This window comes from Gallinula chloropus (genome assembly GCF_964237585.1).
Source record: "Gallinula chloropus genome assembly, chromosome: 6".
NCBI lineage: Eukaryota > Metazoa > Chordata > Aves > Gruiformes > Rallidae > Gallinula > Gallinula chloropus.
Window position 1 is genome coordinate 6,329,866 of NC_140091.1, and position 26,531 is coordinate 6,356,396.

The 26,531-nt window shown below is 40.7% G+C and overlaps 1 protein-coding gene across 1 annotated transcript; it reads right to left on the reverse strand.

Moving 5' to 3' along the window:
- Positions 1 to 4,913: 4,913 nt before the first annotated feature.
- Positions 4,914 to 26,500, reverse strand: SCP2 (sterol carrier protein 2). The gene is made up of 16 exons (XM_084265942.1): positions 26,385 to 26,500; positions 24,397 to 24,454; positions 23,780 to 23,851; positions 21,012 to 21,143; positions 20,398 to 20,462; positions 18,694 to 18,820; positions 17,790 to 17,853; positions 17,482 to 17,568; positions 16,745 to 16,895; positions 15,737 to 15,884; positions 13,696 to 13,803; positions 11,954 to 12,107; positions 8,980 to 9,073; positions 8,285 to 8,414; positions 7,007 to 7,086; positions 4,914 to 5,786 (listed from the first exon to the last, which is right to left on the reverse strand). The coding sequence occupies exons 1-16, from the start codon at positions 26,424 to 26,426 to the stop codon at positions 5,691 to 5,693; spliced, it is 1,608 nt and encodes a 535-aa protein (XP_084122068.1). The 5' UTR covers positions 26,427 to 26,500; the 3' UTR covers positions 4,914 to 5,690.
- Positions 26,501 to 26,531: the final 31 nt, after the last annotated feature.

The window sequence follows — 26,531 nt, forward strand, 5'->3', positions numbered from 1 at the left end:
TCACTGTCCTGAAAAGATTAAAGGCTGAATTTAGATGTGATCAAACAACAAACACCCCACCCAAGAAACAACATGGCAGACAAGGTCTAAGCAGACCTACTAAAGCATGAACAGTGGTTCTACAGGCATCAGTTCACTTGTTACCAGCATGGAGTGAGGCATAAGACATTCAGATTTGATTTTTAGTTCTATCTTGAAAGGTAATACACTATCCTGTACTCTCACCTTTCTTGATCTCATATAAATAAGACTCTACAGAAATACTGGCATTCCTGAAGTATCCACTGCTATGTGCTGATACTGTGCCTTTATTTGAGAGAAAAAAGCCCATTAAAATTCTTTTAAATAACTTGCTGTCATGTGCTTCAAAAAATGAATAATCAAAACACAAAGAGTAAAAGGGGGTTTTGTCTCTAAAGCAGGAAGGGAAGTATTTTTCAAACCTAAGAATGCACAACAGAGCCTGGCTATGAGCCTATTGGCATCTGTGTCTTGATCCGAATGAACTTTAGGACGTCTGTTCTCCCAGAGGACATGTAGTGTTCAGAAAAAAAAATTAAAATCCAGGACTGCTTTTAATCTACCTGAAATATGAGATACAGACACAGCTTATTTTGTACTTATTTTATACTATCTATGTTCTTTTTAGCCTGATGCAGCATTATTAGGGTATTTCTCTTTCTGTATGACAGTGTATAAGTAACATTTCCCAGAGAACCTACCCAGGCCACATAAAGCCATCTGCTTTTAAGTCAGCAATGAATTCTTACAGATACAGGGTACAGAACAGCTCACACTGTCACTCCAACAAATTACACTGCTGTTTATTTAAGTAATAAAGGAATTTGTTCCAAACAGTTGGGTTTTTTTCCAGCATTTGTTCTCCATATGTGGTTTGCTTCCTCAAGTGTTGATTTTTCATAGTTAAGAGACTTTTTCCTGCCTTTTATCCATCAAGCAAATTGCACTCTTATTCTTTTCTGTTTAACAAGAGCCGACATCCAGCTCGGTGCTCGGTAAAACAGGAAGCGATGTAGTTCCTGTTCCAAGGAGGTAACAGTTTAAACTGACCTCAGATGAATTGGACATATGGGAAATGGACAAATCCAGCCTTGTGATTATTTGAAATTTTTTCTATTTTGAGAGTGAAGATGCAGTCAAGATGTCCCATCTGCCAACATCCTGAAATGATCTATCCCCCAAAAGAACAGCCCTTTAACCCAGCTGCTACAGACCACGCTCAGCTGTTCAGGACCTCCTCACCTGAACAAACTAACCTCTCCCTGCTGTTTACCAGACTACCTCCTACTTGGAGGACTTGTTTTACACAAATACAGCCAGGATGAGCCACCTGGCAGATTCTCCCACTCCCCCTCTAACACTTGCAGCTGTGAACAACTGTACTGGGCATTCTGTGTCACACTCCCCAGCAAAGTTATTCAGGAGGCAACATCAACATCAGCCCCATGCAGTAACATACAGCTGGAGTAACTGCCCTCCCCTAGACTGCCTCCTCTGCCCACAGCTATGCCCTCATTTACCCAGAGAGCTCTCTTGCAAATATCCTAAATTCAGAATTTCATAAAAAATTCCTATTTGTTATCATGATCAACACAGAAACTGAGACTTCTTGAAGTAGCATGGCTCTTTTCTTAAGGAAAGAAGCCATGTTCTGACCATCAGTTTTTCTTCTCATGAAGAGCAGCAATCACTTTTGAAAACACATATGGTATAAAGTGTCCAAGTGTAACATGCTCCACCATACCTATTTCTGATTAGGCAAAGCAGCAGGGCTGAAACACAACACTCAAGAAAAGGTTTAAAAGGAAATCTCTGCTCCAAAACCAAAGTATTCACTCAAATTCCTGCAAGGCAGATCTGCTGAGTCAAGCATCACTCTACTCACTGGTTCCAACTCTAACAAATCCACTTAGAGCAATCAAATGTTTTCCTTTTATTATGAAAGTTTCTATCTGAAAGAATTACACTAGTTTTACAGAAGAAAGTGAAGATATTCCTGCCAACCTGACAGCATCTCTGCCTTTCAAACAGCTAACACATTTATCACAGCTGGTAAGAAAATTATAATGATTTAAAAATCCAGTAGCTACAAAGGGTATTCACCAAAGTCCACGAAGGAAGAACAACCCTCCCAAGTATTTTAATGTCTAAAGCTGAAATTTCCTCTCATGTGGACTGGGAGTCTGAGAACACTAAACCTAGAGGATTAGGACTATTTTTTTTTAATTTATGCAAGGCTTCTGCAACCAAAAATTTGAACTTTGCTATGTTCAGTGACTAGCCACCTCTTGCTACCTCTAGCTCTCTGATTCTGCCCTCGAGGAATCAGTTACGCTGCAGAACTGCAGTAACACATGAACTTCAGAAGAAAGGCTGATCTGAAGTTACAGAGTATTTTATGTGGAGAAAATGGTTTAATGCTGCCTGGTCAAGAGAGCAGAGTGAGAAAAAACATTTGTGAAGAGATTTCTGAAATGGCACAAACTTAGGTAATGCCATCTTAGTTAGACAGAAATTAAGTAACAGAACTTCATGTCAAAATCTGCTCAGTATCACAGAGCTTTGACTCATCACAATGAACAGGACAAACTGTTTCTCTCCACTGTGGAATTTATTTACATGAAGTTATCAGACTCTTAAGACTGCAGAATGTAAATGGGGAATCTGGGATTTTTAAGAGAGACCCAAACATTTCACTCAGAAAAACTAGATAAAAGAATTAATCCTTTTTTTTTTCCTTTTTATTCTCTGCAAGTTATGACACAAAGAAGGTGCTGAAAATGAAGGAGTAATGCATGACAGATGTCTAAATAAGATGTTAACTGATAGATGGGGTAAATATAAGGCTTCCTTTACTAGTGCACGAGTACAGAAGTGTCAAGTTCTTTTCCAAGCAGAGAAAGCAGGCTGAGCAGTCTGTGCTAACCTCTGCATTACTCCCTCTAGCTACAATCAGTAGGTGAACTGAATATCTTCATTTAACCTGGGACCTTTCTGTTACAGTGACATCGTGTCAGCAGTGCCCCAACCCAGAAGTCCTGGGCCTGTACAAACCTGGAGATTTCTCTGAAAGTCGGTATCTCAGATTGTGTTCCTTCAGTAGCAAACAAACTCCAAAGTTTTGTTTGGTTGGGTTTTGGGTTTGTTTTTTTTTTTTAATATTCCTGTGCAGCTTTTTTCACCTCTGAAAAAGTGATCTCAATCTGCAGGCAAGCACATTAGCCAAATTTTTATTAGTATTCACTACAATGATCCATTTTTGGTTGTTTCCACTTCAAAATTCATTTGCTTCTTTTAAGTATCAGCTGCCAAAAATATGTTGTGTCCATGCTCAAAATTCTTGGAAAAGGCAGGTTCTTAGCTTGCAAACAGGCATCTTCTGGTGGCATCAGTGATTCAAAAGGAGAACAAAGCTTGCCAATGAAAAGGTATGCATGCAGCTAGGTAGAGGAACATATTTTCCTCAGCAGACTTCCAGCTGCAATCCTGAGATTCCCCCTTTATTTTAACCCACAAGCCAAATGGCAAGAATTCAGGGAAAAAACTGTGGATACATCAGCAAATGTCATTTTGTAGAGAGATAACCCTGCTTTCATTTGAGAGACAACTCCCATCTACTACAACCCTTCGGGTAAGTCAATGAACAAGCACACAGGAGAGGAAACCTGATTCATGAGACCAGATTGCATTTTAAGAGGTTTTCAGTGGAGGAAGGCTGTATCTGTCCTATTCAGCACCAAACTAATGTCTTGGAAAAGATGATGAACAGTGGAGTGATAAAAGTTGATTCCTCTGGATATTCAAGATGAGGGCTGAGTACAGAAGCTGCAGGAGGGTCTCAGACAGTTGAAATTCAGTGTATTTAAAGCAATGCAAATTGAATAGTGAAAAAAGTTTCAACTACACAGTGCAGAAATAAGCACTGAGTTAGTATGAAAGAAATGAGACTCTGGTTTTAAGATATCTAAGAACACATTAGCTCAGAATTAGTAGGGGTCAGAAAAACAACTGAGGAAAGAATAAAAGCAGAAAATGCTCTTGGACTTTGAAAGCTTTTTAACATAGGACAATCAGAATGCAGCATACAGGAAGGATACATGGATTGCCAAAGGTTACAAGGGCCTCTCCCTGTGACACAGTTGACTAGAATGTCCTCTTCTTTAAGCTGTGAAGCCTTAAGGTGATAGGTAATACCATAAACACAAGTGCTTCAAAGCTGTTCACTGCTTCTTCCAGTTACAAAACCAAAAACCAAAAAAGTAATTAAGAGGTATAAAACTGCAATGTACCAGATAAAAAGGAGTACCTTTGATTCCACATGACATGTAAGTAAGCTACAAAAATTCTTGACTCATGCTAAAAAGCTGTCAAGGATTCAAAATGGGACTGTAAGACTATCCACGAAGAACTTCAGACAATGACATACCACTTCTGGCTCAAATCTGCAAGCTGGAAAAACACCCCAATTAAAATCACTGGCAGCTAGGAAAGTATTCTGGGTAAACAGATGTTTGGGCCATCTAAATATTCCTCACAGAAAATATAATGGGCTAGTTCACTTTTCTTCTGATTTAGTAGAGCTATTCTTACTGCTCAGCAATGTGCTAACAGTTCAACACCAGATAAGCAGAATGACTGTCTTGAATTAGCTCATTTTTATTATGATTTTAGTTAAACCAGGGAAGTGAGAATTTATGCTTACGTTCCTCAGTCATGCCCCACGTATGTGAGGACGTGAGGTGTATGTATACTGGGCTGGGATGTAGCTTATGGAGTGACAATGCCTGAGGCATGGCTGCAGGCACCCTTCCTGACAACCTGTGTAAAACAGCCAATTGAGTGCATTAACATGAAACCCATGTTTACACATCTGAGGAAGAGACACACAGAAGAACAGGAAAAGTATATTTAATTTTCTATGAAACTTCCAACCAGAATACATTTTCCCAAAACAGAAGTTAAAGCTTTTACATTACTGGTAAGTATTTCATAATGATCTACATCAGATTTTCTCAGAATAAAACAGGTAAAATGTTGGTTATACACCCTCTCTGTTCTCCTGGCAAACCTAATCTTGTATTTTCAAATCTGTGAATCTCAATTTAATGCTCTGGTTTCTACTTAATTCTGGATGTTTTATTTTGTAATTCCAAAGTAGTAATAAGAAAAGTATTTTATAGCAAATTCCTAAAGCCTATTCTAAAAAAATGCAGTTAGAGATCCCCATTATAAGACCATTTTAATTTAAGCAGCAGCAAATTTGTTAGAATGGAAGTCTGAAAGCACTGGTCTGACCTATAACAGCCTTTTAAAAAAATGCAACTCATTTGATTGATATGCCAAACTATTTGTAACTTTCCTCACACCCCAACTAACCTGATCAACAGTAAGCAGCCTCATTCATCTCTAAGTTTTATAAAATGTTGCATATTGATTAAAACAAAACATATCACAGATACCACCATATACCATTTGTAAGAGTTAGTGCTTCAAGCTTAGCCTAAAAATCTTTGCCAAAGAGAAACTGATGGAATTATCAAGAGATGTCAGATCTCTAACCACAGAATTACGGTGAGAGAGGTCTAATCAAACCCAGCCTGCATCATATTACTGATAGTGTCTAGTTTCACTCTTTTTTTACCAATAATATCAAGAACTGGTTAATGAGCTCAAAGTTTAGCTTTGCCTGGCTGAAGTTGTAGATTCTGAAGTTTCATTGCCATGCCCATGTTCCCAGAGACCTTCAATTTGCCTTGAAAAAATGCCTAAAAAGAAAGAAAGATTGTATGAAATGGGATTCAACATATTACCCCATGTGCACCCATCCCAAAAGTTCTGGCTCTATATATGTGCAGGTCCTGAGCTGCAGTTTTCTAATTCCAGCAGTTCTAGCAGATACCTCACATCCATCAACAAATGTATTTTCTGACCCTAGAAGGTAGAATAGTAAACTGAGGAAGTTGTATGCTAGTGGCATTTGTGACACCTAAAGAGAATAAACTTGGCATTGCTTGTTTCTTGGATTATCATAACAATAGATCTGGACAGGGCAGAATGCCCAATGTTTTGGTGATGGCAGAAGTTCCCTATTTCAGCTGAAGATGATAAAGCAATAGCATACAGTAGATGCCACAACTTAGTTCTTACTCAGATCCCCTCCAGACAGTAATGGTTTGGTATTGATTAATTCAATTTTACAAATGTGAAGCACACACTAAAGATTTAGGGTTTTCCCTCTGAATCTTGTAAAAAACCCAAAACAAGCTCCCGACAAAAAAGCATCACACCAAACCCAACATAAAACATAGATGTAAAGTATCCAAACTGCAGATGTAAAATAGCAATTGCTTCTGAATTTCCTACATGTATATTAGAACATTTCTGCAATGTGTTTTACCTTCAGACTTCCCCCTAGACATACTTCAGTTTGTGAAAATTCTTATTCATTCTGTGATCACCAGACCAAAAACTTCAAAGAATATTACCCAGAGCACTTCAGATTTAGACATACAGAACAGCAACTTAAAATTACCTTAAACATCTGTTTTACTTGTAGGCTGTGGCTGCTTTTGACACACTGAGGCATTCAGTGGATGCTCACCTCAATTTCTAGCTTTCAGCATCAAGGCTACTCCTTACACTAATGCCATGTATGAGCATAAAGTCCTCCAAAGGGCCAACATTACTCCTTTCTTAAGTCACACTGCAAACATTGGTTTCCCCCTCTTCTCTTTTCTATCTCCCTGTGGATTACCTACAGGATGTCTGAGGCAATGTGTACCTGCTCAGAAGAGTAGATACTGTCTTTCTTGATTGATCTTACTTTGGCCAATTTGTTCAGAGAAAGACAAGAATTGACATTTTTTAGATCAGCCATGGGATTTTTGGAGGAGGTGATTTATTTAAATTATTTCAGCTTTAACACACCCAAAACAAACCAACAAACAAGTCAGTCCTCTTATTGTCTCATCTTTGCTGTACTTACTGTCTGAGGATTCATTTTGCCAGTCATGAGAGCGAGCAGATCAGCATCAGCCATTGTAATCGTACAGTCTGCCTTCTTATCTGTCAGACAGAGATGACTATGAAGATTAAAGCTGGGAGATGAAACAGTAATAGAAGCTGCAACTCCACAGGTTAACAAAATGGTATGTACAAATAAGGATGAGGTACATTACAAAGATAGCAGCAAAAGATCCCCCAATAGCCAAGAGGCATCCGTGTCACCTTGCAGCACAGACTGCCCCAATACTAAAGACAGACCCTTCTGAAAGGTGCTAAGCAAACTCCTTCCTTGAAAAGAAATAACAATCTACTTGTAATGAGACATCAATTGCAAGCATTGAGAATCATCTTAAGTTTTATCAAGTTGATGTTTACTTGTATTAAGATCAACTCAGACTGTGTTTTCCCCTGTGACACTCTCTGAAGACACTCATAACTGAAATTTCAGGCATTTCCTGCCCTCTCCTTCAATGGGAACAACATGTGCATTCTAAAAGCACTCCTTTGAATTAATCCAAATCCAGAAGATTTTAGGATCTTCTTACCAGAAATAAGGTGGAAAATTATTTTAATAAGCTTTGATAGAAATATTAATGTATATACCAAAGGGCTGAAACACACAGACCTTTTCCTAGACTATTATTAAACTCAACTCTTTGACAAAATATTGTCCATACAATAGAAAATGGCACTTTTTGTGCCAAGGGTACGAATCACTTGTTTCCAATATTTTAAGGGATTCCCCACCACCACCCTGCGTCTTACTTATGTCTGCCTTTTTAAAACTGAACTTGAAGCTGATGTCAGCCAGTACAGTACTGAAGTCAGTCATGCTTTATTGCTCAACTAGCTGCAAAGGAGAAGTAACCTGACAAGACAGACCAGCTTACCGCCTACCAGTGCCCAACAAAGCAACTGAAGAAAGAGCTAGAAATAACATTTCTGGCCCAAATTTTAAGAGGTGACAGCAAATCCCCTCAGGTTCGAATTTATTACTTTTTTTTTTAAATTCTGATTCCTGGTAAAAGTCATATGACACATTTGTCTGGGGCCCCTAAGAGAACATTCAATTATCTAGACAGAATTCAGAGTAGAAGACATTTAATTCTTGGTGCAAAACATCGTGGGTTTAAAGCATCAGTGATAAGAAAAGTTTAAAATTAAGGTAGCTCTACACCATTTTCCTCAAAGCCACTGTAGTTTAAACAGAGTATTAATTTATATTCGTAACACATAAAACTAAGAAAATAGCACTGACCTGAATTAACTGCCACAGAGCCTTTCCCATTTTTCACATCAACTACCCAAGTTGCTTCTTTCCCACCAGGACCATCTTTTATTTTGAAGGCAAAGACGCCACCAATTTTCTTGACAAATTGCTCTCCTTCCTGCAATAACCAAGTAATGAGCAAATAATTTGTTTATTTTATGGCAATTTTAAAGTTTTTTTAAAAAGTTTAAAGTTTTAAAGCTGAATGAAACCAAACAATTTACAAAGCTTTACCCTTTCTACTAACACAGAAATGATCTTTCTATTACAGTCCATTTAAAAGACTAAAGAACCCAAAACCCAAAAAAACTCACAAACTGTCTTAACAGTCTTGTCTTGAAGCAAGTTTGACAAAAATGAGTTTTCTATTAATTGCACTTATAAAGCAAATAACAAACACCAAACACAAAGTTTCTTGTTAGTTTGCAAGTTCCTCACATACAATCTAAACCTGCCTTTACTGAAATACCCTTACACAGGTAGGAACTGTATGGGGAAAAAATTAAGTTAAAATCCTAGCACAGCACAGAAAGATTTCTGACACAGCGAAATTCAAAGCTGTAATACTTGTTTCAACATGCAGTATTGAGGAAGTGATTGATGCTCCTATATTCCCATCAGGTTTTGCACATGTTCTGTCATAAGTCAAAATCCTGTTGTAGGTAAATGAAGTAGTTAAATACCTCTTGGAGCTTCTTTTCAATCTCTTTGAAAACCAAGTGTGACTTAAATCCATCAACAGCTGCGCTGAGAGGCACAGCCGCAACACGGCCAGCGCTGAAATGAAAGAAAACCCAACATTAATTTACATACTTATAATCACCTTCTCAGCATCTTCACATTATCATGAATAGGCCTAACACCAACAAGAACAGCCACACTGAAATGCTTCAGTATAGAGCAGCTTTATGATAGCAAAGTGAAGCTTACTCTCTGATGGGCTTGACAGCTGGAATTACAATCATTTCAAGTACCTAAGTGGTTTTGCATGTATGGACAGAACACTAATTTTTAAGAGAAAGTAAATCATTAATCTTGTTAAGATAAATCAACAAAAACTACTGCTACACCTTGTGTGAAGAGACAGCAGCACATACACCATCTCAGAGAAATACTCGGCAGGGGAGACAAACCCCTTCTTCCCTCCCAATTTGTGTGGGTCTCTCAACTGTCACAAGAGGTACTAAGCATTACTCCTGATTCTCTGGAGCAGTCATCCTGCATCGCCTCACAGCAGTGCAAAACCTAATTCTTCACTTCTGCAGAAGCACCCAGAGCCAAAATTAAACATAGATGTCCAAAGAAATGGCAACTCAAGAAGCAGGAATAACAAGTTTACAATTATTATCACCACTTGGCAGCAGAGTTTAAAACTGTGATCAGGTTTGATGTTGTTAAAAGTTACAAGATCTGTTAAGAAATGTTGCTAGAACTTAAATGTGCAGTACTGACACTACCCTCTACATGTATACTCGGGTCGCAATAGCAGGGACTGTCTCATCTGAAGTCGACATGATGACATCTATTTTTCTAATAACCAAAGCTGTGCTAACAGGGTGCCAAATTTTAAGGTGTCAAAAAAGAGCAGAACTGTTTTAAAGATCAATCCAAAATGGATCAAGTCCTGCTGTCATATACCTTGATGTACAATCTTGGCAGTTATTACTCAAGGCACTAATTACAGGCTAGATCTGAATCCAATTATTGCATTACTGTAGAAAAAAATGGTATGAAGTATCTTCATAAACATGAAATGCCACCACCTTTCCCTCAGTTACACAATACACACCATCGTTCAATTACATAAGTAGTATCTGAACAGATTAGCTGCATCGTTTCATTCCAAAGTCTGATATACACTGGTGCAACTCCCAGTGCCACGTATCTCCTGCACCTAAAGCCTTTGGCAGAACCAAAGGTTTAGAACTTATCTAATGTAAGATGAAATTAGTCTTGCTAGATTTCTCTGGTTTGAGTTGTACCTATGAAGGAACTTTTAAAATTCCCCATACCAATGAAGGTGAAGTGAGTTGTAGTATATTAGACTTAATTTCTTCCAAGAGAAATATTATGTATACATGCAAAGCTTTTCCTGGTCCTGGAGTAGACAAATAGCAACAGATGCCGTGTTCCATAAAATTCCAGTATTTTAAAAGACAAAGCTGAAAGCAATGGAAAATAGTGTATTCCCTATTACAGTCTTTACCCTGCAGATTTAAAATTGTACACCAACACTCACTGCCAAATTTTGTGAGCATGTTTGGAGAGAATCCATGAGATTATATGTTTTTTCCCTTATCACACCTATTTTCTCATATGGTCTAACCTCTTACAGATTACAGAAGCCATAGGATAGTACACTGTACTACAAAAAGATACTGCTGCGGCCCTTCTAAGTTCAATTGCTTCCCTCATTTTCTCAGCCACAGATTATACTGTCACCTCCCAGGAACTGTACAAATCTAGCTAAAGCGGGTATTAGAAATATGATTTTGGAGAGTACTTCCTTCTAGAAGTCCAGCACATGACAAATCTTACTGTTCATAAGCTTTTTAGAGCAAATAAAAAGTATTGACATTGAACTTCAAAACCAAAGCTGTAACACCCACAAAGAGCAGCTCAATCCTTCTAAGCAAGGCCGAAAATGAAAACGTGAAGAAAACTGTGGGTTTAAGAAGTGTCTCCTGAAATTCTAGTATACTTAGAAATTTTATGTATTCATTCTCAATTCCTGTCCACCCTAGCATAGAGCTACAGCAGGCTGCAAGAGACCTTCATAACAGGTTTTTCCTCTCACTCTGAAGGATGCTACAATTGTAAGTGTAATTCTTCAGCCAGGATCGAATGAGTAACATGCCTAAATTCTAACAAGTACTTTGAATACCACATGTAACACAGCCAAAAAAAATTCTTCCTGACACCAGAGTATTAACAATTTCAGCACTGGAAGTACAGAGGTGCTCAATTCCCATGGATGTCTTGCTTTTTGTGGCAATCCCCTAGTTCCAGTTACTTCATTTTAATGCAGCCTGTTTGAATGGGATCTTCATTTTATTTTGTTGGCTTTTTTCCCTCCAAACAATAGACTTTTCCTTACAGGAAATCATGCAAGCCATTCTTGTGAGCCAGTTTGCCCCTTTTCGGTAACTTGTGCATATTGCTTATTCAGGAGTAAAATGCTGTGTAAGTTATAATCTCTGTATACACCTCCAGCATTGTAGGTACACACCACTTCCAACTGCTGAGTTCACTGCTCAATTTCCCCCTTGTACAGAGGCAAACAGCGATTCTAAACAAAAATCATTTTGAAACACAAAGATATGGGAGCACAGTCAATACAAAGTGACCTTAGTTCACACTACTACTGAACCCACAGTGAAAGTTGCCATCGACAGCGTAACCCAGACCTGCACGGCAAAGCTGAAAGTGCACTTTCACTGAGCAGCGCAGTGAAAGCAAGCAGTTTTCTTGCTCTGCCCGGCCCGAGAGGTGACTGCTTCCTGAGGCTCTTCACTACACACGCTAAGTCAGCTACACGCAGGGGGCAGAGCCCCAGCTGCCCCACCGGTTCTTCTCCCAGGGCATTCCCGCGGTAGAACCGAGCCGCCCTGCCCGGATGGGGCGCTGAGGGCTGCCGCAGCCCCGCGGGGCTCTCACCTGCCGGCTCCGGGAAAGCCCATGCCGTAGAGGGTCACCACCACGGCCCCGCCGAGGCCCAGGTTGTGCTGCAGCGCGACCTTTGCCCCCGGGACCTGCCTCTTCCCGGCCAGGCCGCGCAGCTGCCAGCAGAGTTCGGCGCACTGCGCCAGGCCTAAAGAATCGAGCACAGAGCTTAGCTGGTTACAGGAAGGCGGGCACGTACTACAGGTATCCTGCGTACCTTCCTTCCCTAGGGAGATACTGAGGCAAGGCACGCGATAGGAGGTGAGAAAGTTAATTCACGACAGCTCAGATACCCAGAAATGTACTTGGGAGGCCCAAAGCGAAGCTGAATCCCTTTTCATTTCAGCCCTGATTTCAGGTTTCATTCACCCTCCATCAACTCTTTCTGCACTTACAATCCAGTCCGGTGTCCCGTCCCACTCCCCCCCTTCATCCCACCCCCTCCGCATATTTCTTCTTCCCTTCATTATCCTCAGACCTCCATCCCTTCCTCTCCCTTCCCCTAGATAACTGTGTAGGCCTCTGAGCAAGGCAGAGGAGGACACTGCATTGCATGCACCCAAGTTTACACCCTGCCAAACCCAGGACAAGTAATTCCAGTCACAGAGGAGAATTAACAGGTTTCGTTTACATTCCCTCAGTCCCAAGGAAAGAATGTCTACTGTCCTGGAATGGTTTGGAAATCTAAGACAACTTGTATGACCCCTGATTAGCATATCTCTAGCCTCAAGACTGTTTTATAGTGAAGTTAAACCAACAGTCTGTTGACACACCATTTCCTGATTTTGATGATTCCCCCCCTATCCCTGGGAAATAGAGGCATAAATACCAGTAACCACCTCCACATTTATCAACATGTAACCAACAAACATTTAACACAAACCCAGCAATATCATACTCTCATCCTGTTAAAGTTATCCACACTCTCAGTTACCTGGTAAGAATGTTTTTCTTCCAAAGTTTCCCACTACTTCCCCTGCCCCCCACTAACTGCAGATTATCCAGCTGTTAGAGCTGCTTCAATAAAGGTTGTTGTTTTACAAGGTTTCCTCTCCTCCAGTTTTCTGACAACTTCTCATTTCTGAACAAGGAAGGGGATTATCTTCACAAATCCAAACAAATTTAATCCAAGAGCCATCTCATTTGGAAGCAAGTGCAGCAGTTTAAAGACAACAAAGAAACAAAACAGCAACAAGAAAGGAAGAACTATGTTGCTGGGAAACGGTGACTAACTGAGCTTCTGCTGTAAACATCAGATAAATATTTTGACATCCAGTGCTTAACAGAATTAGCTTTTATTACAGCTAACAAGGGTACAGGCTATTCAGATGCAGTAAAAATCTCCCAAATCTGAATTTTAATGGCTAGCAACATCTGTGATATGAAAACAGTTATTCAAACTACATTCGGCAGAAGTTGTGCTATTGAGCAATTATGTAGAAAAAAAGCTGTTTTGCAGACTGCTTTGGTAACAACAGGGGGAAAAAGAACACTGCAGAATTAAGTAAGTGCTAATGATCAAATTCACACTCCAAGTCTTCTGGTTTGAGCAATCCTCCAATGTCCATCTGCCCTAAGGCCTTGCATTAGTTGGAAATTAGAGCCAACTCAGTGTCCTTCTATTCTTATAAAGCCCTCATGTTTCACCCAGGCAAATAAACCTGTGGGAGCATCTGTCTGCTCAAAAACTCCATTATGTCCCTAACTGGCATGACTAAACAAATAGTTTTGCATACCTGTAGCACCAAGTGGGTGTCCCTTTGAAATCAAGCCACCACTAGGATTAATAACCCATTTTCCTCCATAAGTATTGTCTCCTCTGTCAATCAGGTCACATGCTCCTCCTAGAAAACAGTATTTACAAAAGAAACATGTTCTTTTTAAGTGATTCTTCAATTCTACAGTGAGTTACCAAAGATGCTGCATGTCAGTCAAAGCCTAAGAAATACTATACCTCAGGTCTTACAAAGAGCAGAATGAAATTAGCCAAACTATGTTAATGAGACTTGCTTAGACCACTGGAGAAAGTTAACATCTAACACCAATAAGAGAGACAGTGTTTGATACAAAAGCTTTTTTCAATTTGCTGGAACTGTTTTGCTGATACATGGTATTATGATACACTCAATATAATGAAGGTGTTCATTATTCATTACTGAACCTGCAGCAATAACTATGTTGGAGAGGTTAGTTGTAATTTGTGGTCGGTCCCCAGGATGAGGGCTCTGGTGAACATCAAGTTAAACATGAGCAAATAACGTGCCCTTGCCACAAAGGCAGCTAACGGCAGCCCGGGCTGTACGAGACATTAAGATAGTAAATAAAACCATTTGTAAGACTAATGCTTAGAATTGCTTAGATTTCCAGATTGTTAGTTCCTATGCCTTCAACAGAGAGTTCTCCCTTTTAACCAGTTCCTTACTCCTTTATTCTTGTACCAGCTTCTCCAGTACATGTTCTAAACTTTGAAGTCTAAAAAAGATCCACCACATATCCCATCCTTTTAACTTACTTCTGCCATTAAAGGAGAATAGTCTTGCCTATCTACATCCACAATGTGGTTCCTGCCCTTTCACCAATCTCTGTGTCTAATTAATCTACTATTCCAAGGTAAGTTTCATGTACTATTAGGGTCAGACTGAAAGATGGTGAGAATTGCACTATTAAAATTACCATACACAAGACTTATCAAATAGATAAACACCATCTGTATCTTCAATTATAGGAATGAAGGTAAAAAGCTTAATGTACCTATTTAAATAATGTCAAATATTTACCATTTTTAGTGCAGATACCAGAAAAACCCAGCAAAAATGACAGTGAAAAGCATGCATTTGAAGGCAAATACAAGTCGTCCTGAAGATCTGTGAACTTGTCTGTTTCAGTAAGAAAGCTTAGATTTAATACAATACACCATCTAGTGATGGAGTATGATATCTTCTCAAAAGTAGTTAAAAACATGTTAGAGAAATATTTCATCAGATAGTTATTTATGCAAAGCAATAATACATTTAGAATTGAAATACATCCCACAGTAAAGCAGCAGTTCAATGCATTATTTGTTTGAAATCAAACAAAAACATCCTCAGTAGAGAATGGTTTGATTTACATAGCACTAAACTCCACTACCATTTAACCTGTTGTAAACCTTTCACTGTCTTCACTGAAGTTAAACTCATCTAGACAGATTGTGCATTGTTATACTGTTGACTTCAGAGGCATGTTCACAACCTGCTAACAACTCTATTTTCAAAGGCAAAGATTATTTCAAGATTTTGAAAAAAGTCCTATCAAAAATAAGTAACTTGCTTAGGCCCTCTATAGGCAATTCTTGTGTGGTTCTTATATTCTTAAAAGCCAAAACTGTTGTCCCAAAAGTGGGAATGTTTACCTGGACGTATGGAAATCTCAGGGTAGGTGAGTATATAACCCTGAAAAAGAGGCATAACACTAAGAAAGATCACAAGATCTTTCCTTGCTTAAGAGAGCCATCCCTACAGAAGTTAGTTGTATGATTTCACAGTTGATGTCCAACATTTTAATTGGCCTTATATACTTGTCAGAAGGATATCCATGCTCATTTGCTAAATTAATTCCAGATTTTGCAGGTCTTCTTTATGTTACTACAGCAGAAACTTGTTTTTCCCTCTTAATGAGGTTAGCTAATAAGACTTTCTGTCCAGTAGACAATTCAAAGTTCTAATCATATGAACAGATAAAAGGTATTTTTAATGCTTTCCATTTTAGCAAAACAATGATCTCCATTGATTCTATTACCTTCTGGACAGAGTCCCAGAGCTTCATAGGTAATGAACTCATTAACTGAGAAACAGTCATGAAGTTCAATCACATCAACATCTGCAGGTTTCAGGCCTGCTTTTGCAAAACATTTTTCTGCAGCTTTTTTTGTCATATCGTAGCCAACCTGGAACAAGAAGAAACTGTATGATAGACTATTATTAAAGAAACACAGCTAACAATTTCATTTCTACACTTCTATATATCCTTCAAATGAAAGTAACCTCTAAGGAGGTGGCATCCTCATTTATTTTAATGCATCACACCCTTTAATATTCATATGATACAAATTGTACAGAAAGAAATAATACATTCTAAATCTCACTGTTCACATGTGGATTTTTTTTTGTGGGGAATATCCTCTATTTTCTCAATTTTGCTCAGAAGCCAAATTGCTCCTTTGCATGACTCAAACCAACAGCCCTGGAACGAATCCCCAAAATGTCTTGCTACCTTTTTTGCTATCAGCCAGCTGACAAGAATTGTATTTGAAACCTAAACAGAACATGACTGCAGTAGAAACTATTGGGTATTCTAATGGTTTGACTTACATCCAATTATTTTAGTCAGTTTGCAGTGGGATCCAAATTTTGCAGTTCAGCACTTTGCCTTCATTCTACTTAAGCAAGGAATCCTAACTATACCCAACAGGTTATTTCAGCTCAGTGTGACACAGATATAAGTAAAATGGTTACATTACTCTTATAAATGGAAGAAATAAAGAAATACATTTCTTGCTGTTCACATTCTTTAAGAAGCAGCCTTTAAATAATTTTTAAAGCACTAGGTTTTTGATAGCCTGTTTATAAATTTCTTACTGTTATTCCACAACCACACTCTGCTTACTCCACCTGCCCAAATTAAATTACTTTTACATTCACCACAAAGTTTGCTTACAGACATGGAAATGTTTATGGTATAATAACAAGATGCAGGTTTTTAAAAAACCTCAGAGGAGTATCAGGGAATACAGAATTGTAAACCTACCATCTTCATACAACTGTTCTCTTTGAATGTGCTGGGATAATCAGTAGCCATCACCTGGGCTAGAATTTCCACAGCTTTTGGATGCAACTTATGCCTTTTCACAAAGTCCTCACTAGCCAAAATTGCAGCTGCTGCGCCATTTGACGTTGGACTGATTGAAAGAAAAAGAACGATGTAATTATTCTACATTAGCAAGGTTGATCTTCCACAGAATTATCTTTTAAATCAAAAAGGACAAATGAAACCCCCCCCTTTCTTTGGCTGATGCCACTGAAACTATAAATTCCATCAGTATTTGCTGGACACTTTCAGTAATATTTGTAACAGATGCTTGAGATGCACGACACTAAAACAGAAATGTACCACTAAGGTTTTTCAGTTTAGAAAAAAATCAAAGCTTCTACTTGGCTACAAGCATCATTAAGAACAAACCTATCAGGAGTGTGCAGGAAAGGCTGAAGAGAAGCAGCAACACTTAAAACAATGGCTGTACATTGGTAAAAGATACAGCATGATTGAAAACTTATTTCAGCTAACTGTATTGTACTGTGAAGAAGTATCTAGTTAGTGGTTGGTAAAGACAGAGATTCCACATTTGTTTTATTTATAAGAAGTTTTTCTTAAAATAATCTGTACATTCTAATTTACACAGAAACAAACTCTTTTTTAATGTAGATGTCCTATCATGTTTGTCTTAACATCAAGATTTATCTCACAATGCTGAGTCCTCTCCTTACCAACACTGTAAGACAGTCAAGAAATCAAAAATCTTGCGGGAATGCAGAACTTCATCCAGTGTGTACTCCTTCTGGAACTGGGAATACCTAAGAAAAACATACACATGCCATCTTAGTTTTAGCACAACCCATAGCTGTAAACATACCAGTATCACACTACTAGACAGCTATAGAGCTGTTTTTCACTTTGTAAAAAACATAATTCTCATTCCATAATAAAGAATATACTCTGCAAAGTATTGCTGAAAATAATCAGTCTTGCATGACTTTCTTAACAGCAACTTATGGAGGTGGAGTACATTACTCACGGGTTTTTAGTTGAATGGCTATGATTCTTCCATGCAATTTTTGCAAAGTATTCTGGATTTGTCCCTGGAAGGGGAAAGAAAACTGTGTTGAAATACTCTGCCCAAACAGAGCTAGCATTGCATTTCAAATATTGTGTCATAAGAATGTGACCTTTACAAGCATCTTTACAACAGACTCACTGTTATCAAGGCTCAACGTAGGTCTAAAAATTAAAGACTACTAAACATGGTTGAGTTTTAGCTAACACAACATCCTACTTGGATATTTAACACTCACTAACATAAGAATACAAACAGTAAGTGCATTTTATTTGAGGTGGTATTGTATTACTAAAACTTGAATGTTCATTTTCCTTTCAGTGAAAAACAGCTGCAGTGAAATACTGGAGTCTAAAATTTTTCAATATACTAGTCTAAAACTAAGTGCATGTAAGAGACACTCAACAGGCCAACCTGTTACCTTGGGAACCAATTCCCTTGTCTGGTGAGAGGCTAACAAACAGCAGTGGCAGCAGCCTAGAACTATATACTGAAACACATGAAAGCTTTTGTCCAACAATTCAGTCCCAAGCCTATCTATCCCTCCTAAGACACAAGGATAAATGCAGGAACTTTATCACCCAGATGTTAGCGAAGCACAAAGCATATCATTACCAGACACTCTGTACCACAGCCTTAATTCTATCTCTTGATGGGTTGGTTTGCCTGCACATCACTGACTTCTCTGTAGATAACTCTTTGCCCAAATGTATTCCCATATGTGGTAGCTGCAGACATTGCAATTGTAGTATTTGGGTGAAGGAAAGGATGTTGAATGCTATCATTTTGTAAAGATAAAACCCTAATATATTATTTTTAATCACTTAATTAAAATAGGACAATGGAAAAACCTGTTTTAACATACCATATTTCTCCATATGTTCTTTGCCAGCATTTGCAAACATCTGAGGTGCTACTGGAGCACTTGCTAGGCCATATTTGTTTATCATAATTTCCAAATGTTTGTCCATTGGATTAGTTCTGTCTGAATACTAAAGAGAAGAGAAATAGTTATAAAGTAAGTCATAATTACCTTTTCTTTACAACACTGCCACAAATGTGCATCATAAAGCATGCTAAAGCTAATTTTTACTTATTTCAGTCAGTTGTTAAACATTTTTCATACCCCTGCATATAGTATCAAACTTGGCAGTTCATAGAATCACAGAATGGTTCAGATTGGGAAGGGACCTCAAAGATTGTCTAGTTTCATCTCCCTGCCACGGGGGAGGGACACCTTCCACTAGCCCAGGCTGCCTAAAGCCCCATCTGACCTGGCCTTGAACCCTGCCAGGGATTCAGAGACAGCCACAGCTTCTCCTGGGCAGCATGTGCCAGGGCCTCACCACACTCACAAGGGAAGAATTTCTTCCTTATATCCAATCTAAATCTCCCTCTTTCAGTTTAAACCCATTCCCCCTTGTCCTGTTGCTCTCTGCCCTTGTAGACTGTCCCTCTCCAGCTTCCCTGTACTTCAGATACTGGAAGGCTGCTATAAAGTCTCCCCAGAGCCTTCTCTTTTCCAGACTGAAGAAGCCCAACTTTCCCAGCCTGTCTTCATAGGAGAGGCGCTGCAGTTCTTTGACCATCTTCATGGACTCTTCTGGACTTGCTCCAGCAGGTCCATGTCCTTCTTATGTGGGGGTAACCAGAGCTGAATTGAATACTCCCGGTGGGGTCTGACCAGTGCAAAGGGCAGAACCACCCCCCTCGACCTGTTGGTCACACTGCTTTTGACGCAGCCCACGACACAGTTGGCTTTCTGGGCTGCAGGCTTGCATTGTGGGGTCATGTTGAGCTTTTCATTTACCAACACCCCAACTCCCTCTCCTTAGGGCTGCTCTCAATCCATTCTCCACCCAGCCTTTAGTTGTGTTTGGAATTGCGCTGACCCACGTGCAGGACCTTGCACTTGGCCCTGCTGAACATCATGCAGTTCGCATGGGCCCACCTCTCAAGCCTGTCAAGGTCCCTACACAAACCAAAAAAAAAAGTCCCTTTCTAGGAACTACAGTTCTGTAGTTAAACAACATACAGGCTCTCATTATCGCTTGCTGTAAGACACAACACAAACAAAACCCCCACATCCACACTTCTGGAGTAAGAAAGAAGAAACAAGAAACGTTTACATAAGCCCTTAGTTTTTCAGAAAGGCATGTTCACTGGTCAAGTAAGCATCAAGCCAAAAAACAGAATACCTCCAATTCTTTCTTTAATTATTTGCTGTGTCATCTTGAGAAAGACACTGTGATTGCTTCAGTGTTCTATTTAATATTTTTGTTATTCTCTACTAACCCTGTGTTTAATGTCTTCTTGGCAAAGTAAGAGAAGTGTAACATAATGCATAAGATTAATTCTGATACACTGGATGCAAAATCTGTGTACCCTAGCTGCAATCAGAATTATAAAGCTCATTAAAGCTTCTATGGATCAAAATAATGGTTTATTTGGCAATCGTCTAGAGCAACATCTTAAAGTAACTGGCATTTATGAGACTACGCCTCAGAGGATGAGGAGGTGTATTTCATCTACAAATACAATGAAAGTATAAAGTGTTTCAGACACTTACACCTGAAGCAAGGGATCCTTTTGCCATCCTCTCAAAGCCGAGTGCCAAAACACATTCTGACAAGCCTTAAAATAAAATTTGGGGCTATTTAAAACACAATGTAATTATAAATTAATTATGTACTAATAACTATTCAATTACAAGAAATATACATAAACACCTACCAGCTCCTCTTCTGCCTTTCTTCACTTTGGTAAGAGTGTCAAATTGGGGTGGGAAATGGTATTGATAGGAACATATTGATACTGAAGAATGAGACGTCACTACAGGGTTGGGTTTATTTTTAAACCATTTGACAGCAATTACCCAAGATGACCAAGCACTTATGCCTCTGCTACAAATACTAGGATAATAATAAAGAATGCTACTCTAGTTTTCCTTCAAGGACATTTATATCCATATACAGCATCTTACTGCAGCACAAACATACTCTCTCAGGTGCATACATATTGCTGTAGTTCACGGTGATAGTCTTAACTATTTCAAGTGCTTAATCTTATTATTTGTATATACAGCTGACCAAGCTTTTCAGCCAAGTGAGACATAAAACACAATTTTTCCTAAGAGGACAGGACATTGCATGTGTTACCAAGCCCCAGAGCAAAACAACTCACCTCCTTCTACTAGCTGTCTGGCCATGAACAAAGCAGTTGATCCAGTAGCACAGTTGTTGTTCACATTAATGATAGGAATGCCAGTCAAGCCCAAACCATGATAGATAGCCCGCTGTCCACAGGTTGAGTCACCTTCAGACAAAAGGTATACAAACCGTTAAGATCAGGTACATACTCAAAGTTCACCAGCAAAAAGAAATCCCACCATGTCTGTGCAATGCTACCACTTAAACCATGAACTTGAACTTTTGAACTGCTGTCTTGAGTATGTCTCTCAAGTATCCACAGTACAAGAACCTAAGAAAGAAGACAAAGATCATCAGATTTTAAAAACAGAAGTTTGTCCCGTTTCTGTGATGACAGGACGTGAATCAACAGAAGGTAACTGGACTGAACAGAAGCAGCTTCGAGGGGTGGCTTGGAAGCTGCTACAGGTGTCACAGCTGACTAACTCTACTTCAGTTGCCATAATACAATCATTAATAAAGAAAATTAAAAACTCTTTTTGGAATGGAAATACATTTCCCCATAACAGAAACCTGATCTTGACTGCTTTGAGAAAAACATCAGACATCTGTGAACTGAAGTGACAGGAAAAGGTTCAGACCAGCCATTTAACGCCATCTGGTCTCAGTACAACAGGCAGTGACTGCAAGTTAAAAGCTTCTGCTGAGTGTGTCTGCTAGAAATCTGTCTGGGGGTTGTCCTGGTTTGGGCTGGGATAGAGTTAATGTTCTTCAGGGTAGCTAGTATGGGGCCATGTTTCAGATTTGTCCATGCTGCAGCAGGTCTCTCTCTGAAAGCACTGTGGCAAATGGGCAAGGCCACGCTGGAACAGGTGCACCTCAAAGCAACTGTGGCTGTGGATAAGTCTATGCCACAGCAGGTACACCCCTGGAGAGACTGTGGCTTGTAGATAAGGGTCCACTTGGAGCAGGTACACCCATAAGGGTTTCAGTCTAAGTCCAAGCCAGAGCATAGGCAAGTTCATTGCATGTTACATGCTATAAGTTGGCCCAAAGAAACCAGGGGTGGAGATTATAATGGAAATACCTTTACATTGCTGTAACCCAGGATCTGAGTTGCATGTTATAGGAATTACTAGAGTAGGAACCCCTAGCTGCTAGCCAGCCTAGGAGCAAAGGGAGGAGTTCACTGCAATGTTAAACCCTATAACCTGGCCCAATGGGACCAGGGCTGGAGATTATGATGGAAATACCTTTAAATTGTTGCAACCCATGATTTGAGTTGCATATTATGGGAACTGCTTTATAAGTAACCACCTGAACTAATGGAGGACAAGTAATATAAGGAGCAGTGCAAGTGCAGCAGTGACCCAACCCAAGCAGGCTTTGGAGCCCAGCAACACCACACTCACATCACCTCCCCCATCCTGAGAGATCCCCATAACAGATGGGGCCCAAAGTCATGGGCTAAATGAGCTCCATGGACAATTTGTGGACATTTTACAGGGGTGATCTCCAGACTAAGGGAATCATTGGGGGTTGGACCCGATGATCTCTCAAGGTCCCTTCCAACCCCTATGATTCTATATCTGTGTATTATATCAAAGTATGGGAAGGGGAGCAGGCATGGGAAGCACAACACAAATGGTATGAAATAAGGGGTGAAGAATACATTGGGTTTGGCTGGGATAGAGTCAGTGTCTTTCACAGTAGCTAGTATGGGGCTGTATTTTGGATTTGTGCTGAAAACAGTGTTGGTTAGCACAGGGATGTTTTTATTACTGCTGAGCAGTTGCTTACACAGAGCCAAAAGGCCTTTGCTGCTTCTCACCCCACTCCACCAATGAGGAGGCTGGGAGGGAGGCACGAGAAGCTGGGATGGGATACAGCCAGGACAGCTGACCCCACCTGACCAAAGGGGTATTCCATACCACATGACATCACACTCAGCATGTAAAGCTGTGGGAAGAAGGGAGGGGGGTGTCGGGTTTGTAACTGTTACATGTATCGAGCCCTGCTTTCCAGGAGATGGCTGAATACCTGCCTGCCAAAGGAAAGTGGGGAATTAATTCCTTGTTTTGCTTTACCTATTGGCTTTATCTCAATCCATAAGCTTTCCCACTTTTACCCTTCTGATTCTCTCCCCCATCCCACCGGGGAAGGTGAGCGAGCAGCTGGGTGGTTAATCTACAACGAAGGTCTTGCTGGTAATGAAGGCAGGACAGCACTGCCTTGGTATGTGAACAACTCAGTTATTCTGGAGCCACACTAATACACATACTCTTAAAAATCTTACAGAGCACATTAAACCATGGTTGTCTCTATATATGTCCATAGGATTAGAATAGTTATGAACCTCTCAGAGTAATTTGATCTATCACTTATGGTTGAATCCAAGCAGGTATCTCTATTCTTTGCTCTTGGGCTGAAAGTACAAGGACACAGTACATGTTTGTGAACTTGCCCAAAATACCCCTAGCACGTGTCTTCAAGAGCAGTGGATAAACAAGCACATCCATTCTAGTGTACACACAGTATCACACACAGAATAAAGGAATGTTCAAGTCTATTGCTATAAACATTGTAACATAAAGGCTTGCACCACCTGAATAAATACACCACCTGATCTTGCTGAAAGTGCTACTTGTACAAAACACATTTGCAAGACAATGTGTTTACAAGAAGTCTTTCCACACCCATGACTAGAACTGTAAACTCCACAAATAAACAGACACAGATCCGTGATCGCTAAAAAAAGATCATTTTAAAGAAGTTTGAGACAGTTCAAATTACTTTACTTACCATAAACATAGCCCACACATGCCTGCTCCACTGCTGAATAAGGAATCCCAGCATCAGCTAACGCCTTCTGGCCTGAAAAAGTTTAAAAGTTGAAACAATAAAACATAACAGCTGGGGGGGTGGGGAATAAAAAGCAATTATGGTAACCACAACAAGCAAACACAGACCAGTACATACGATTCATTCATTCACAAACAAGAAAGAGCAAGCTGTAGAACATTCTTTACTAGATGTGAATGGTTAATATAGTCCTGTATCTTCATTCTCATAAGGACAATTTTGCAGTATTTTGAGTTCTGAACAAGCTCCTTTCTCAGAAAATTTCATGCAACCAATTCATGCACAAAGGTTGGTTGTTCAAATGAAAGTATATCTGAATAATATAGGTAGGTATGAAATTATTTAAGTGTCCAATTCAATTTTAGGCTACCCTTGTCATTTCAGCACCAGAAGGCAGCGAGTTGAACGGGTCAGTTATGGATTTTGTGAAAGTTTATCAGTTCTAGATTTGCTTTCTATATGTACTGATTTACTGCACAGTAGCATAATAAAAAGATTAACTGTAAGACTTAAAATATGTGCCAGCATTCAAACAAAACACTTTATTAGTACATTACCTGCCTCCTTAGCCATGTCAGGATAATCAATAATGGTCTGCTCACTGGGCTTTGCAAACTGACAAGAAAAAAGAAAAAAAAAAGGAAAAATAAAACCCAAGATCAAATCACAGTGATATTTAATATGTCTTTCGCTCAAATTGGTATATTTAAAAGCTTGATATTCTACTTAGAAACAGGTTTGTGAACAATCAGTTTTAAATAATGCACACAATTTAGTCTAAGTAGCCCAAAAGTGCATGTACAAAATCTGCACAATTCCAAAGTGCTACTGCCAGACCCTGTGATGGCTAAATACAAGCCAGCATACAAGCTTGAAAGACTTCATAATAAAATGGTTAAGATGCAATATGGAGCCTGACAAGTTTCAGTTGTCTCTTCCATGCCATTGTTCCTTCCTCAAGCACACCACCAAAGAGTTTAGGGCAAGTTCCAGTAACTTCCAAAACAAAATTCTGTGATCCAGCCCAATACACACAATTAAGAAAACAAAGTCTTTTACATTTACTCACATCACATGCTGGAGAAATACTCATGCACCACCACCACCAAAGTTATTTTAGAAGAGTGTGTGTGTGTAGGGGGGGTGTTCTGAGTCTCTGGCAGATACCAAAGTTATCTTATGTTTTATCTACCAAGACAAAAAATGTTCCTTTAGCTTTTGTGCCATGCTGTGTGAGCTCTGTGTTGGCACCTGACCAACCAGGTACAGACAGGCAGCTGCAGACTAGCTGTGCTGAGCACTTGCAGTCCCGCTCTCCCTGGGTCCATCAGGCTCGCAGACATTAGGAGTTGGACGGGACCTCAAAAGATCATCCTGTCCAATCCCCCTGCCAGAGCAGGATCACCCAGACTAAATCCCACAGGAACGCATCCAGGCAGGTTTGAATGTCTCCAGAGCAGGAGACTCCACAAACTCTCTGGGCAGCTTGTCCCAGTGCTCCATCACCCTCACAGTGACAAAGTTTCTCCTTACATTCACATGGAACTTCCTATTCTCCAGCTTGCAGCCGCTTCACCTTGTCCTATCGTTGGCCATCCCTGAGAAGAGCCTGGCTCCATCCTCCTGACTCTCATCCTTTACCTATTTATAAACATTAATGAGGTGTCCCCTCAGTCTTCTCTTCTCCACGCTGAAGAGGCCCAGCGCCCTCAGCCTCTCCTCATATGGAAGGTGTTCCACTCCCTTCATCATCTTGGTGGCCCTGTGCTGGACTCTTTCAATGAGTTCTATGTACTTCTTGATCTGAGGGGCCCAGAACCAGACACAACATTCCAGGCGTGGCCTCACCAGGGAGAAGGACCTCTCTTGACCTACTAACTACCCCTCTTCTAGTACACCCCAGAATGCCATTGGCCTTCTTAGCCATGAGAGCACAGTGCCGGTCATGGTCATCCTGCTGTCCACCAGGACCCCCAGGCCCCTCTTGCCTATGCTGCTCTCCAACAGACCAGTCCCCAACCTGCGCTGGTACCTGGGGTGATAAGAACCAGGGGACGAGCCCTTGACCAGAGGCTGCTGTGGCGCGGGGGGGACACACCGGCCGCTACAGGTCTGTTATATCGACCGTGTAACTTGGCCGGCGGATCCGTCCTCCCTGACGCACCAACCGAAGGTGAACTTTGCGCGGAGCCGCTCCGGGCCAGCCCTGACCCGCAGGCCCAGGCTGGCACCACACGCCACTCCGCTCCGCTCAGGCTCTCCTGGGGCGGCCACGGGACTTGCTGAGGGGGCTCATCCCCACCGGGGGAAGGACGCGCAGGGCTCCCGCGACGCCGCCGTCCCCCTCAGCAGCGGCGCCAACAGGGGACGCCCGGAGACGCCTCAGAAGCGCCGGCGAGACAAGACCGGCTCGGTGCGACCCCCTCACACACACACAGACACACACACAGGGGCGCCGGGCTTCCCTCCGCGCTCCCGCACGGCCTCAGCGCGCAGGCGCCGCCAGAGAAGGCGCAGGCGGCCGGCGCGGCGCGCAGCCCCGTACCTTGGTCATACCAACGCCCACCACGAAGACCCGGCGCTGCATGGCGGCGGCGGCGGTGACAGGCGCCTGCGCGCGTCCCCTACTCCCGTCTCCCTCCGGCCGAGGCGACGCCGAGACCCCTCGCGCGGGCAGCGACGCGCGACAGCT

Bases quoted from the DNA above. Each gene is read 5' to 3' on its own strand.
- SCP2 (XM_084265942.1), bottom strand. From the start codon at position 26,426: ATGCAGCGCCGGGTCTTCGTGGTGGGCGTTGGTATGACCAAG. The intron at 20,463-21,011 runs GTGAGTTGTTTT...TTTTATTTTAAG, and splicing joins CAGACAGCTAGTAGAAGGAG to GCTTGTCAGAATGTGTTTTG. The intron at 17,569-17,789 runs GTGAGTAATGTA...TGTTTTTCTTAG, and splicing joins AGCCATTCAACTAAAAACCC to GTATTCCCAGTTCCAGAAGG.